This window comes from Nomascus leucogenys, chromosome 19, assembly GCF_006542625.1.
Source record: "Nomascus leucogenys isolate Asia chromosome 19, Asia_NLE_v1, whole genome shotgun sequence".
In the NCBI taxonomy this organism is placed as follows: domain Eukaryota; kingdom Metazoa; phylum Chordata; class Mammalia; order Primates; family Hylobatidae; genus Nomascus; species Nomascus leucogenys.
The window spans coordinates 2846719-2860128 of NC_044399.1; the positions used below are offsets into that span (position 1 = coordinate 2846719).

The 13410-nt window shown below is 53.0% G+C and overlaps 1 protein-coding gene across 2 annotated transcripts in view; it reads right to left on the reverse strand.

Annotated features, from left to right (window-relative positions):
* Window positions 1–4253: 4253 nt before the first annotated feature.
* EIPR1 (EARP complex and GARP complex interacting protein 1) overlaps window positions 4254–13410 on the reverse strand; it is a 174698-nt gene continuing 165541 nt past the window's right edge. For both annotated transcript variants that reach the window (XM_030799727.1, XM_030799728.1), the window contains 4 exons: window positions 11809–11945; window positions 9009–9176; window positions 7409–7576; window positions 4254–4789 (listed from right to left, as the gene is read on the reverse strand). In XM_030799727.1, coding sequence (XP_030655587.1) covers window positions 4615–4789; window positions 7409–7576; window positions 9009–9176; window positions 11809–11945 — 648 coding nt within the window. In that variant the 3' untranslated portion in view covers window positions 4254–4614. The remainder of the gene's footprint in view (window positions 4790–7408; window positions 7577–9008; window positions 9177–11808; window positions 11946–13410) is intronic.

The following is a 13410-nucleotide window of genomic DNA, read 5'->3' on the forward strand; positions in this document are numbered from 1 at the left end:
CTGAAAAGTGTTAAATCCAAAATCGCCCATCGCTCCCAATGTCACACAGCTCCTGGATTCTCAGTATAGCCCTGCCAGGCCCATGCTGCAGAGGCGCCTGCGGGGAAAGTAGGTTACTAATGACCCCACTTTGTGCAGCTGGACACGTGCTGAGCTAAGTCAGGCCCCAGCCAGGGCACACCATGGGTGACATTCATCTTTTCTGGCACTGACCCTGCCGTCCACAGCCGCAGGCGACACCGCACAGCACCTGACACTGCACAGAGGGGCCGGGAGGACGGGTCAAGGCTGACTTCTTTCCCCATATTCCTGGCCCCCCAAGTCCTGGTAAAGAAGGTCCACATGTAATCCTATCACCTGCAACACTGCTTCCGTGTAACGGAGGGAAGAACCCCATCTATACAGGAGGCTTGTGCAGCACAGCCCCTCCACCACCCCTCACACAGGGGTGTCCAGCGCAGCCCCTCCACCACCCCATGCACAGGGATGCAGGCTTAGCTCTGAAAATGGCATGGGCAACCAAGGATGCTGGTGGTGAACCCCAAAGTCTCCATGTGGCTGCATCCTAACTGTTCCAGCTGCCCAGCCAGTCACCTAGAGGTCACTGGGCTGCCTCTGGGTGAGAATTGCTGGAGGCAGAGCCTGAGAGACTTGCATGAAGGGACACAGCCTGTGCCCTGGACCATGGACAGAGCCAGGCAAGGTGCCCCCAGCCTGTTTCAAAATCCTCAGAAAGGGGATGCTTGCTCTGTTTACAAGGGGTCCTTAAGATAAAACCATGTCCTGTGTTCGAACGTGTGTGCATTTTACAAATAGAAGTACTGTTGATGACGCCCACCGTGGCTGCACTGGCAATGGCCGCACTGGCGATGGCCGCACTGGCGACGGCCACACTGACGACGGCCGCACTGGCGATGGCCGCACTGGCAATGGCGTTGGGTCCCGGATGGTGCTGTCCTGGGGCACACTCGCTTTCTCTAACGGAACCTCTCACCCTGTTCATCTGGAGTTGCTCACCAGGTCACACCCTCGCCTTCCTGTTCCAGGATATCCCTTCTCCCCTCTCTGTGCTTCTCCACTGGACTAGTCTATCCGCATTCAGAAACACAGATATTTCTCCTTCTTAAAGAGAGAGATCCTCAGCCGGGCACGGTGGCTCACATCTGTAATCCCAGCACTTTTGGGAGGCCGAGGCAGGCAGATCACCTGAGGTCAGGAGTTTGAGACCAGCCTGGCCAACAAGGTGAAACCCCGTCTCTACTAAAAATACAAAAATTAGCCTGGTGTGGTGGCGTATGCCTGTAATCCCAGCTCCTCGGGAGGCTGAGGCAGGAGAATTGCTTGAACCTGGGAGGCGGAGGTTGCAGTGAGCCAAGACTGTGCCACTGCACTCCAGCCTGGGCGACAGGGCAAAACTCTGTCTCAATAAAAAAAAAAAAAAAAAAAAAGAAAGAGAAATCTCCTTGTGGTCACAGGCCCCGGGGGCTATTCCTGTTCTGTTTCCTTTACACAGCCCCTCCCACTCCCATCTTCCTACCTCTCTCATCCCACGCTGCTCCTGCCGTCCACGCTGCTCCTGCCGTCCACCAGCTGCCTGGGGGCCTCCCCAGGGCCATCCACACCTCCATGCCCATGTCCATCTCCAGCTCGTTCTCCCCCACATCTGACGCCCCATCTGCAGCATTGAAGGTGCCTCAGTCCTTCTCCCGGAAACCCCCACTTTGCTTGGCTCCTGGATACCCCATGCCCTGTGCCCTCCCACCCCCAGACTCCTCTGAAGGAGGATTCAGAGGAATCTTCACCTCCTCTGAAGATTCCTCGTCCCAGAGCTCACCTGACGTCTTCTCTACACAACTTTCCTGTGGTCTCCTGGGGGCCCTGCCATCCGTTCACCACTGAAGGATGCTTGTGTTGCTTCCAGCACTTGGTGATTATGCCTGGGTAGAAATACCTGTGTATAGGTATTTATGCAAACGTTAAGTTTTATTTTCTGGGGCTGGCGTTGGCAAACAGGCCCCAGGCCACATCCGTCCACCGCCTCTTTGTAAACTCATGGCGTGTGTTTGGCAGGACAACCACAGAGAGGAACAGGGACAGTGACTGTGGCCCTCAAAGTCTAAAATGTTTACTTTTCAGATCCTTTCTAGAAAAGGATCCAGGGTAAAGACGTGAGGGCTGACTGGTGTGGTGAGTGTGTGTTAAACTCATGAGAAGCCAGCCACCCGGGTGCACAGTGGCCTCACCATTGCACACACACAATGCACACACACCGGCGGCTGTGTGCCAATCAAAGGCAGTAAACCATCCAAACTCCAAACTTCAGTCCTCACCTGTTCAGTGGCTTCCATCTCAAAAAGGCAGGACCTCCAGTTCCCCACAGCTGGGCCTCCTGCCTCATTCCCATACCAGCCCGTCTGCCTCCCTACCTGATCCACTCACCCAGGCACCACCCCACCCCAACCCTGGGCCTTGGCTCACGCATTGCCTTCTCAGAGAGCCTCGCTCCCACGGCGCTCCCTGGCCCCTCCTCTACACTCCTCTGTGGCATCTGTCGCCATGTCACCTGATGGCCCACAGGGGCACTCACTCCAGGGGAGCTGAGACTTGCCCTCATCACAGCTGTGGCTGCAGCAACAGCAGGATCTAGAAGTGTGGGTACACAGTAGGCACTCAATTTATGTTTGTTAAACAAACACATACATTTTCTTTCAAGTGACAGAAACTGAAGGGAGGACTGACATTAGAATGCCACGCATTCCCCACACATGCAGGTTTTACCTGGAAGCAGAAATGCTGGAGGGTCTGCAACACACCTGTCTCTACCCACCCCCACTCCCCACTAGCGCACCTCTCCCCAAGGCCCCCTGCACCAGCTTGCCCCTCCCCACGACCCCCCCGATCAGCGTGCCCCTCCCCATGGTCCCCCCAACCAGCTTGCCCCTCCCCACAGCCCCCCCAACCAGCGCGCCCCTCCCCACGGTCCCACCCACCAACACACCCCTCCCCACGGCCCCACCCACCTGCATTCCCCTCCCCACTCCTCACCCACCCGTGCACCCCTCCCCACGGCCCCCCAACCAGCGTGCCTCTCCCCACGGCCCCCCACCTGGGCACCCCTCCTGACTCCTCACCTGCACACCCCTCCCCACGGCCCCCCCACCAGCGTGCCCCTCCCCAACCCCCACCACCTGCGTTCCCCTCCCCACTGCCCACCCACCTGTGTGCCTCTCCCAACAGCCCCACCCAGCTGTGTGCCCCTCCCTACAGCCCCCATCTGTGGACCCCCCCTCTGTACTTGACCCTCCCCCAGGACCCCACCTTTTCACCTCTCCCCTATGGCATCCACTTCGCTGTGAACTCTCATCTATGAAAAGAAAATCCAGGATGTGGCCCTCTGGGTGCAGTGTCCCTAGCAGCACAGCACATCCCTCTGGGTGCAGTGTCCTTAGCAGCACAGCACACGTGCTGGCGGAGGGCGCTGCAGCGAGCACGTGTCCTTTTTGCAGGTCAGGCAAGACTTGTCCTAGAATCGTCAAACCCCAGAGCTGATGGGCCTGTGAGCTCAGCCCGTCCTTCCCCATCATTACAGATGAGGTGATCGGGGCAGCAGAGCACAGAAGTGGCCCCTGCGGGGACACCTGGCCAGGTGGAGGCCTAAGGGAGTCAGAGGCCTAAGGGAGTCGGAGCCCAGAGTCCAGGGCCCAGGTGGCTTCTCCAGTGGGAACATGCACCAGACGCACAGAACAGACCCCGCACACCCAAGGGAACCACGAACAGAGGCTGCGAGGTCAGTGTTTGAGGATTCCTAAGGAGAGGCACTGATGAGTGTAGGAGCCTGTGAGCAGGGGTTCCCGACAACTGAGACGCGGGAGCCCAACCCCAAGCTCCCAGGTGAGGGAGGACGGCACCTCCAAGGCCACCAGTGTGTGCGCATGGGGAGGGGACCCTGCCCGGCTCACAAGGTGGGCAGGACACAGCACAGGATGGGCTGCAGAGACCAGGGGAGGCCCAGGGCGGGCAGAGCCTGCGTCTACAGCAGTGAAAATGCATCACACCAGCTCAGCCCAGGGCACGAGCCAGGTGCCCACCACCGCCTCAGCCAGCATGGCTCCCAGGAGTTCCAGGCTTGGGCAGCGTAGAGAGCACACATCTGTCCATCTGCATTTTCCCTGGGTCAGGAAAGAGAAAATGGACAAAGACCCAGGAGATGGGGTCACAAGGCAGAGCTCCTGAAAGAATGAGCCGAGCACCTGTGCAGCGTAGATTTATTTTATTTCATTTCTTACTCTCAAGAGAAGGAAGAGTTACTATTGCAGGAACAGACATTTTTTTAATAAGTGAAACTCCTAACACCCTTGAAACAGAAAACGTTATTCACATAACAATGTGGGGCTCTGTCTCTGCCGACAAGGGCTGGGTTCGGGCATTAGCTGTGCCGTGGACAACAGCCCCATTCACCCCCTTCATAAATGCTGCTGCTACAGGAAGGGAACAGCGGCTCTCCCGGAGAGGGATCCACCTGGAAAACGAGTCACCTCCAAAGAGCTGTGACCGTTTGAGAATCTGCCAAGAGGGAAACCAGCCAATGGGACCTGGATAACCCAGGCCTGGGAGTCACAGCAGGATGTGGTACTTCAGGGCCCTGGGCACCCTGTTGATCACCAGCCTCCCGTCATAGCTCAGGGAGGCAAACAGCCACGGGTCGGCCGAGGACCAGTCCACGGCGTAGACGCTGTCCTCGTGCTCCTCATAGGTGGCGATGACGTTGTCCTGCAGGGGCTCCTTGCTCCTGCAACACAACAGAGACAGACATGAGCGCGGCAGCTCCAGCGGGGCGGGCAGGAGAGGGGCAGGGAGGATGCGAGCGCTGCCGTTGGGAGACACAGGAGGTGCCGGGGCCCCAGTTTTCTCTGCTGTGGGATGGGAAGAATTCGAGGCTCCACAATGAGGACAGTGAGGCAGTTCCTGCAGAAGCCCAGAAACCCTCACTGTCACTGTGAGGAGTGGGCGTTTGTCAAAAGGTTTATGGAAATCGGCGACATCGGCACGGGTGTCTTGGTTTCTTCTGTCCTTGGCCCCCGGGTGCCTGGGGTGATATTTTGTCGGGGGTCTTCCAAAGGCTTCCTTTGCTCAGGGGAAAGACTGGGGGAAGCAGTCACCGTGTCTGGGTAATGCAGGATGTAAAAGCCCCTATTGCTTGAGCAGAAAGGACCCTGAGAAACAGCTGGTCCAGCTCCTGGCTGTGTAGGAGTCAGAGGCTGGCGCACGAGGGGCCCTGCTAGGATGGGAGTGGGGCTGGGCTGAGGATCCCCCCATGACACCAAGAGAAAGATGCCCCTGGCCCAGTGAGAGCAGCAGGGGTGTGACCCGCCTGGCCTCACCCAGGGTGTTTTCCCACGTCGCCTCCCTTGACTGTGAGTTACCCTCACTGGGAGCCCTGACCAGGAGACCCTCACACAAGAAGCACCACTTCCTCAGCACACTGCGTGGGTGTGGGGAGGGGGCGCTGCCCGGCTCACAGCAGCCACGTTCTGGTGGACACAGCCTTCTTTGGCACTTTCCTTCCCCTTTCACAAAAAATTCCCACTTAATTTGTGTACCACATTCTAACTGCTTTTGCATTTCTTTGTAGGAAAATGCTTCGCCCCCAGCAAGACGGACCCTCCAGAACTTGCACAGTCTTTGGGAAGTTAGCTTCCCACAAAGTGGACCTGCCAGTGGCCAACTGCTGTTGTGTGACAAATGCCAGGTGCGGATCCTCAGGGGGAATAATGGTTTCCTCAATGCAGCAGGACATCAGGACTGAGGGATGTGCTAAGAAGTCTGTGTAGCCCCGATCACCTCCCTTCCTATCTTGCTCCCATGACACCGCCACCTGGAGGACAATGCCAGCAGTCTCCGACCAACGGGCCCATCAGGCTCCTCCCCTATCAGGGAAAGACATGGTGAGGAAGTGCAGACTCCCTGGGCCACTGGCAGAGAGGATGGTAAAGGAAGCCAGGCCCACAGGCACCGAGACACCACTGGGAAGACGCTACCATGCATGTCCTTAAACACTATTCTACGGCGGACTGAGTTTCTAAGGATTGAACAGAAAAACAACAGAGTCTGGCTCACGCCTGTAATCCTAGCACTTTGGGAGGCTGAAGTGGGCAGATCACTTGAGCTCAGGAGTTTGAGACCAGCTTGGGAAAAACGGCAAAACTCTGTCTCAACAAAAAAATTAGCCAGACATAGTGCCGTGGGCCTGTTGTCCCAGCTAATTAGGAGGCTGAGGTGAGAGGATCATCTGAGCCCAGGAGGTCAAGGCTGCAGTGAGCCATGATCGTGCCACTGCACACCAGTTGGGGTGACGGAGTGAGACCCTGTCTCAAAAACAAAACAAAGCCAATAGAGTCAAGAGACAAACAGATGGGCCCATCGCCACTGCAGAAAGGGTCCGAAGACAGAGGTCTTCTCACAGAGGAATTTTAGACCAAGCTCAGGGTGGGTAGGGGAAGAATTCAGACAAAAAACAGTGCAAAGGATCCCAGAACAGAGTGACAGACCCCATCGTATCTAAGGGCTCTGTCCAACTTCACAGGGTTTTATTCCAGAACCTCCTTCCTCTGGAACCTGGGGCAAGAATCTCTGTGATTGCATCTGAATCACGCCTAGTCACCCCCCAGGAAGCAGCTACCACTTGTGAAGGTGGACTGCTCAAGGACACAGGGGCCCTGGCACTGCACCACTGACCAGAGGTGGGCACGAAGAGGGTGCTCTTAGTGATCTCCCCTCTCACCTAGGGTCGGAAATGTAAGTGCATAGGAAAAAGCTTTGGGAAAATCCAGAACCATGATGGTGTGACTAGAAAACACACATCATGGTTGACCACATTTTGTAGAGTATCTAGAAGTGAAGTAGGACTGGGTTTGAGACTGGGAAGTTTGGCCTAGAGTCTCTGCCCTGCTACCAGCCAGTGGAAGGCCCGTAAGCTGATGATGGCCAACAACCTGACCCCGACACGCTCGAATCCACGCCAGTGAAGACACTGACTGTGATGCATCTCTTACAGGGAGTGCTGTGAGGATTGGGATATATTTGTTCTATTGTTATTCATGCTCAAGTTTGAAGACCAGTGACAGTCTTTTAAATCTTACAGATGGCATTCAATAAGAATACAAACACACATATAGAGAGATCTATTTTAAAACCGCACCTAACCCTAACCCACCTGCAATGCCTCCCACCTGGGCTGCTAGTGACGGCACCCCTGGAACTGTGGGTCCCCCCAGCTGCAGTGGGGAAGGAGAGTGTCCCCCAGACGCACTCCTGGAAGCTTTCTACGTACACAGCCTGGCTCGGGAGATGGCTGTGGGGACAGGAGGCTCTGGTACGGCATGAGCCACTCTGCAGTGTATGCCCTTACTTCTCTTCGGAGCGGTGGTCCTCCTGGTCACTGATGTCATCGTCGTCTACCAAGTGGCCGAAGGGCTCCGACGAGATGGACACCATGTTGGAAAGGATGACTCTGCTGTCACTGCTGCCCGTGAGGACCAGCTGGTCATGAGAGTGGTTGTAGCGGACGTTCCACACCCTGCAAAGGGCAAGGCAGCTACTGAAATGACAGGTCACCCGCAGACAACACCAACAACGCACACACCGGCTCTGAGGGCCCCACTAGGCTGGGGCTCACGTTAGGCACTGCCAGGCAATCAACCCCCAGTCACAGGGCCTGACACAAGGCAGTTTGCCACTGAGGTTGGGTTTACTCTAGGTTTCTCTCAAGTCCCAAGAGACAGACAGCGAAGACTAAATGTTGGCTGAAACCTGCAGGAGGAGGAGGCTTATCACTCAACGTTTCAGACAAGCTTTCTAAATTTGAAAAAAAAAAAAATACTACCCCAAAAGCAACACGTGGATTAGCGATATCCTGTAATATCAAACAAGCCTCACGGCATCTTCCCAGTTGGCAGTGACTGTGGATCCTGAGACCAGGGCATGGCGGCCTCCCGGGGCACAAGGGCTGTCCTTGGTTTTGGCTACTGGGATCGGCTTTCTTTCTGGCACAGGTCCTAGAGCCTGGGAGCTTCTGCCTCCCAGTCGTGCTGAGGCCAAAACAAGCTCCAGGGCCCAGGTGGCAGATAGTGCTGGGCCCTTGATGCTAGGAGGTGCACCCAGCATGGCCAGGGGCACAGGGAGGCCCAGCCACTCAGACCACAGGAAATTCCAGCAAGTCACTGAATTTATCAGAACTGTGCACTAGCAATCCGGGGTTTTAACTTTCTGATTGCAAAAACAATACTGTTTCAGATAAGTAATTCAAACGATACAGAGATGCAGGCGATAGGGAGTGAATGCCCCTCTTTGACTGGGCGAGGATTCCTGATGAGATTTTGGCTCTTACTCTTTCAGACATTTCCTCCCCATACCTGTGTCATTCACACTTGTGTACACCCATGTGTGCACACACGTCTTATTTGCATAAAAATGGATTCATGCTATACATGCCATTGTACAACTTGATCTTTTTACTTACTTAGCAAAAAGTACCCAGCACATTAAAAACATTCAAATAATATGTCAGGGAGAATAAGTGACCTCAGAGATCTTCCCACAGCCACATAGAGATGCTCCACGTTCTCCTGACAGCTGCATCATCTCTGCTGCACGGATGTCACCTAATTTACTTAACCAGTCCCCTAGTGATGGACATTTGGGTGGTTTCCAGGTTTCCAGCATTGCAAACAATGCTGCGCGAACATCTGTGCACATTTATTTTTGAATACTTGAACCAGCACTATTTCAAGAGAAAACAGAATTTAATGTTTTTCTTCTTTTCCTATGTTCATAAATCACAAACATTCAGATTTGGAATTAGTGTTTCTTTAGGAAAAATAAAACTGGGTTGATTGAATGATTCACAGCAGCACAAACTAAGCTGGTTTGTGTCTTTCCCAATGGTAAAGTAATTAGCAAAATCAATTGCGTAATCCCCTCCTCCCTGAAGCAGCCAGGAGCGGCCCTACCAGTGGGAGTGTTCCTCCAGGGTCTTCACGGGCTCAGTGACATTTCGGGTGTCCCAGAACTTCACCTTACAGTCGTCTCCGCAGCTGGCCAAGTAGTACTGCTTATTGGGATTAAAGTCAAGGTCCCGCAGCAGCTGTCCGTGGGCATTCTCTATGCAGTAGATCTGGCTGAGGGAGAAGGAAGAACAGCAAAGGAAAATAGTAAATGGATTATGAAAAGCCACTGAGTGCTGCAGGCACACACTGGTTTCCCGGGACCCTGTCTAATCCCCCGGCCCAGGGTGCTCTTGTCCCCTCGGCGTTCCTGCCCTGCAGGATGAGACTGGCGCCAGCGCCTCCATCCCAGCAACCCTGTGTGGTCACACCACGCTCATCTCTCCAGGAGCGTATCTGTGACCCTCCGGGTGAGCCGTGGAAGGAATTTTGCTTTGCAGCCGTCAAAAATGTGACTTGGTATCTTGAGAATGAAAGCATGCCAGAGGGGCTGCAACAGCCACGGGGACACTGAGCCAGACATTTGGATAGGATGTCTGACACATTTCTGGAAGGACACAGTGAAGAAGGAAAAGAAAAAGACAGGGAATTAAGGTAGAATATAGTGTTGGGAAATTTTATATATATACACATACATACACATACAACACAAAATATCTATCTATATATAGAACTATATATAGAGAGAGAGAGAGAGAGAGAAAGAAAGGAAGGAGCAGTGGGGAAGGCCATGAAAGCAGGAAGGACCATGCCAGCTGGGCTCGCCATTGCACCGTCCACACCAGCTCCAGGTCCAGCACTGCTGGGGGCCAGTGCAACCCACTCGCTCCAGGGTGGGAGAAGGGGACTGTTTGAAATGAGTCACACGGCTGTTCACAGTGCATGCGTTCTCTCACGCATGCATCTGTGTGCACGCCCACACATGTATGTACACACACATGCACACATCCATGCATGAGAGGGCAGACATGCACACACGCACTCACACACCTCACTTTGCCCTGGCTCCTATGGTCCTTGGCTGCTCCTCACAGGGTCTGAAGTCATAATATCCTGCCTATGGACCCTGATGTCACGAATCCCAGAGGGCAGGTCATCCAGTGAGGCTGGACAGTGGCTTGGAACAAAAGGTTGCACTCGGGAGAGCACAGAACCCATGGCCTGGCGCTGCCCGGCGGCTCCTACCTGCCTGCACGGCCTCCCCAGCACTGCCGTGCGCAGGACTGAAATCACTCCTGCATCATTTACCTTCCTCACCGCAGGCCTCAATGGGGCTGATGAGCAATGGGAAACTTCTGTGCCTTGTAATTTGCTTCACTTATCTGAAGACCATCATTGTTCTCTGCTCTCCAAGGTAGATGAACTCAGTTCCTTTCATCTTTTTCTCTCACATTAGAACTCCCGGCCCTAAACCACTTTCAAATCTTCTGGTTTTTATATCCTGCACCTTTTCAATATCTTAATATTTCTTCCCTAAAATATAATACCTTAACCTTTAAATCTTTCAAGGGAAACAGGCAAAGGTAGAAAATTAAAAACAGCAGATTCCCAGGGAACTGGATGGACAGTCGCACATGCACGACGTATTAACTAAAGGTTACTGCATGCTCCATTGCCAGTAACTGTGACACAAAAGCATCATACCACCTAAAAAAGCACCAAAGGCATCCTGGCTCCATGCAAACCAAAGCTGTTTGCAAAGGGAGAAATGACAGTCAATGAGAAGGTGCCAGGACCCTCTGTGCTGCGCTGGCACATCCTCACCACAGACACAACACGGGCAAAACGAGGCCACTGCCAGATGTTGCCCATCAAAGCACCGGCATCTTTTTGTTTGCTTATTTGTTTGGTCTGTAACATCAGTCTTTGAGTTTCTTGTTTTCAGATACTGAAATTCTTCACATTCTTCAAAGAACCATGCAGACAAAGGACATATGACCACAGGACATGGAGAAATGGATTTCAGCAGGACGTTCATCACGGGCTGAGTCTGTGGTTTCCAGCTTCTGATCAGGAAACCAAACAAGCCCTCTGCATGGATGTGCACAAGGGAGGAAGTGGCGATTGATTCTTTATTAGCCCCTGAGTTTTCAGAGGGGCCTCGGAACGAAACCGAAAGTCGTGCCCCCACCCTGGAATCAACACGAGTTATTGCATGACATCCGTCTTTTCAGCTCGGTGATAAATTATGGTGTGCTGAGGGGATAAACTGTATCTTAAAAAAGCTTGTGTGGGCTTCCGTTGCCATGGCAACAGACGTGCTACCATCACTCCTTTGCCTATCAAAATCACAACTGGAACGGAAAACTCGCTCTTATTTGTTCCATTAGAGCTGCTGGCTGTTGTGTATAATTACTTAAGTGACAAAATATGATTGCCCTATAGGTGTGTCCCCTGAAGGCACAGCTATGGTCAAGGACGACCCCAGGAGAGGCTTAACCTGGGGACTGCAGCTGTCAGCCTGCAGCAGCTCATCAGAGACAGGCACCCTGTGGTCCCCATCTCGCTCAGTGTTACAAAAGCCCCAATTCCTAGTTTTCATCATAAACTGCTGCTAATGCAGAGATATCAATATGGAACATTAAACAGCCACCGAGGTGCACTGGTTCCACGGCAGTGGATGTGCTAGCTTAATTTGGGGTGAAGAAACAAGATGAAGATTTATGATTTCCTACAAAAACCAGATGAAGACAAACAAACCATGCGCCCCCAAATGCATCTGGCTCACGATCAGCTCCACCATCGTCCCGGTTCTGCCCGGTGAGGGAGGAAAGGAAGCGGGGCTGCACCGGTTGGGCTCACTGACCTCATGCTCCGGGTGTCCCAGCCACGCAGGGTGGTGTCATTCGCTGTGGCCACCTGGGTGCAGTTATGATGCGGGCTCCACCGTCCTGAGGTGAACTTCAGTTGTCCCTTCCCTTCCAGGGATGCTGAGCTGGCCAGCTGGGAGTGTCATGATGTTTTCCAAAGGAAGAAGAAAAGAAGAAGAAGAATGTGAAGTCTGTTCAGAAAACGCGAGAGAATATCCTAAACTCAAGGATATCATTGAAAATAATTACTGAGAATAATTAGGAAGCTCTGTCTTTGTTCCCTTTCCTTAAATGGCAAAAATGAACCTTACTTGGAGAAATCTATAAAACTGAGCACAGCAAAAAATAGAAAGCATATTAATAGGCCTCTATTAAAGAGCATTTGCTTGCAAGTATGTGACTAGAGATAATCAACTCGAACTTGAAGGAAAACAATACAAAATAACTCAAACATCTGGCTTTCCCCAAAGAAAGGGACAAAACAAGTCAGGTCCACCTGACCGGTTCTGGAATAACCAAGGGACAAACACATTCACTCGGTCAGATGCTGTCTCCAGTGCACGCCCTCTTCCCTCCCTCCGTCTCGAGGCCCACACGACCTTCGCCTGGCATTTAATCAGACCGCCCCAAGTCAGTGAGCTGACCACGAAGGCCTCAGCAAGGCCCTCTGGGGCTGGTGTTAGGGATAAAACCTCCTCCTGCCTAAAAGAGGGTGGGGCCCAGTTGTGAGCCTGCGAGAAGATCCCCAGCTCGTTTCTCTGCTCGCCTAGGATTTCATGTACAACGGCTGAGCATGTTGGCTGCATCGTTATTTCAATTTGGGGTTTGAATTTCAATGCACAGGATGACTGTTAAAGGCAGGGAAAAGAATGCATAATATTAATTATTAACATTCCTTACTGGGGAAAGAATTCAGCGATATTTATCGTATCTGTTTTGGTAATAAGAGAAATATGGCTGTGTTCCATCCAGCTCCCAGGCAGCCAGACTTTAAGGTTATCTCCCTTGTTCCCTGAAAATCGCTGTTATCCTGTTCTTAAGGTGCCCAGATTTCATATTGTTCAAATACACATGCTTTACGAACAATCTGTGCAGTTAATGCAATCATCACAGGGTCCTGAGGCGACATACATCCTTGGCTTATGAAGATGATGGGATTAAGAGATTGAAGACAGGCATAGGAAATTATACAAGTATTGATTGGGGAAGTGATAAATGTCCATGAAATCTTCACAATTTATGTTCTTCTGTCACAGCTTCAGCAGGTCCCTCTGTTCGGGGTCCCTGACTTCCTACAACACCTTGTGGTGGTGAGAAGAGGTCAAGAGAAGGTGGGGACACAAGAGACCCATTGCGGGAACGGGGTACTCATGACTCCATATCTGGGCAGAAGTGAGGAGGCTGTGTCTGCATCTGAGCAGCTATGGGGGGCGTGTCCACATCTGGGCAGAGGTGACAGGGCTGTGTCCACATCTGGGCAGAGGTGACAGGGCTGTGTCCACATCTGGGCAGAGGTGACAGGGGTGTGTCTGCATCTGGGCACGCATGGGGGGTGTGTCCACATCTGGGTAGAGGTGACAGGGCTGTGTCCACATCTG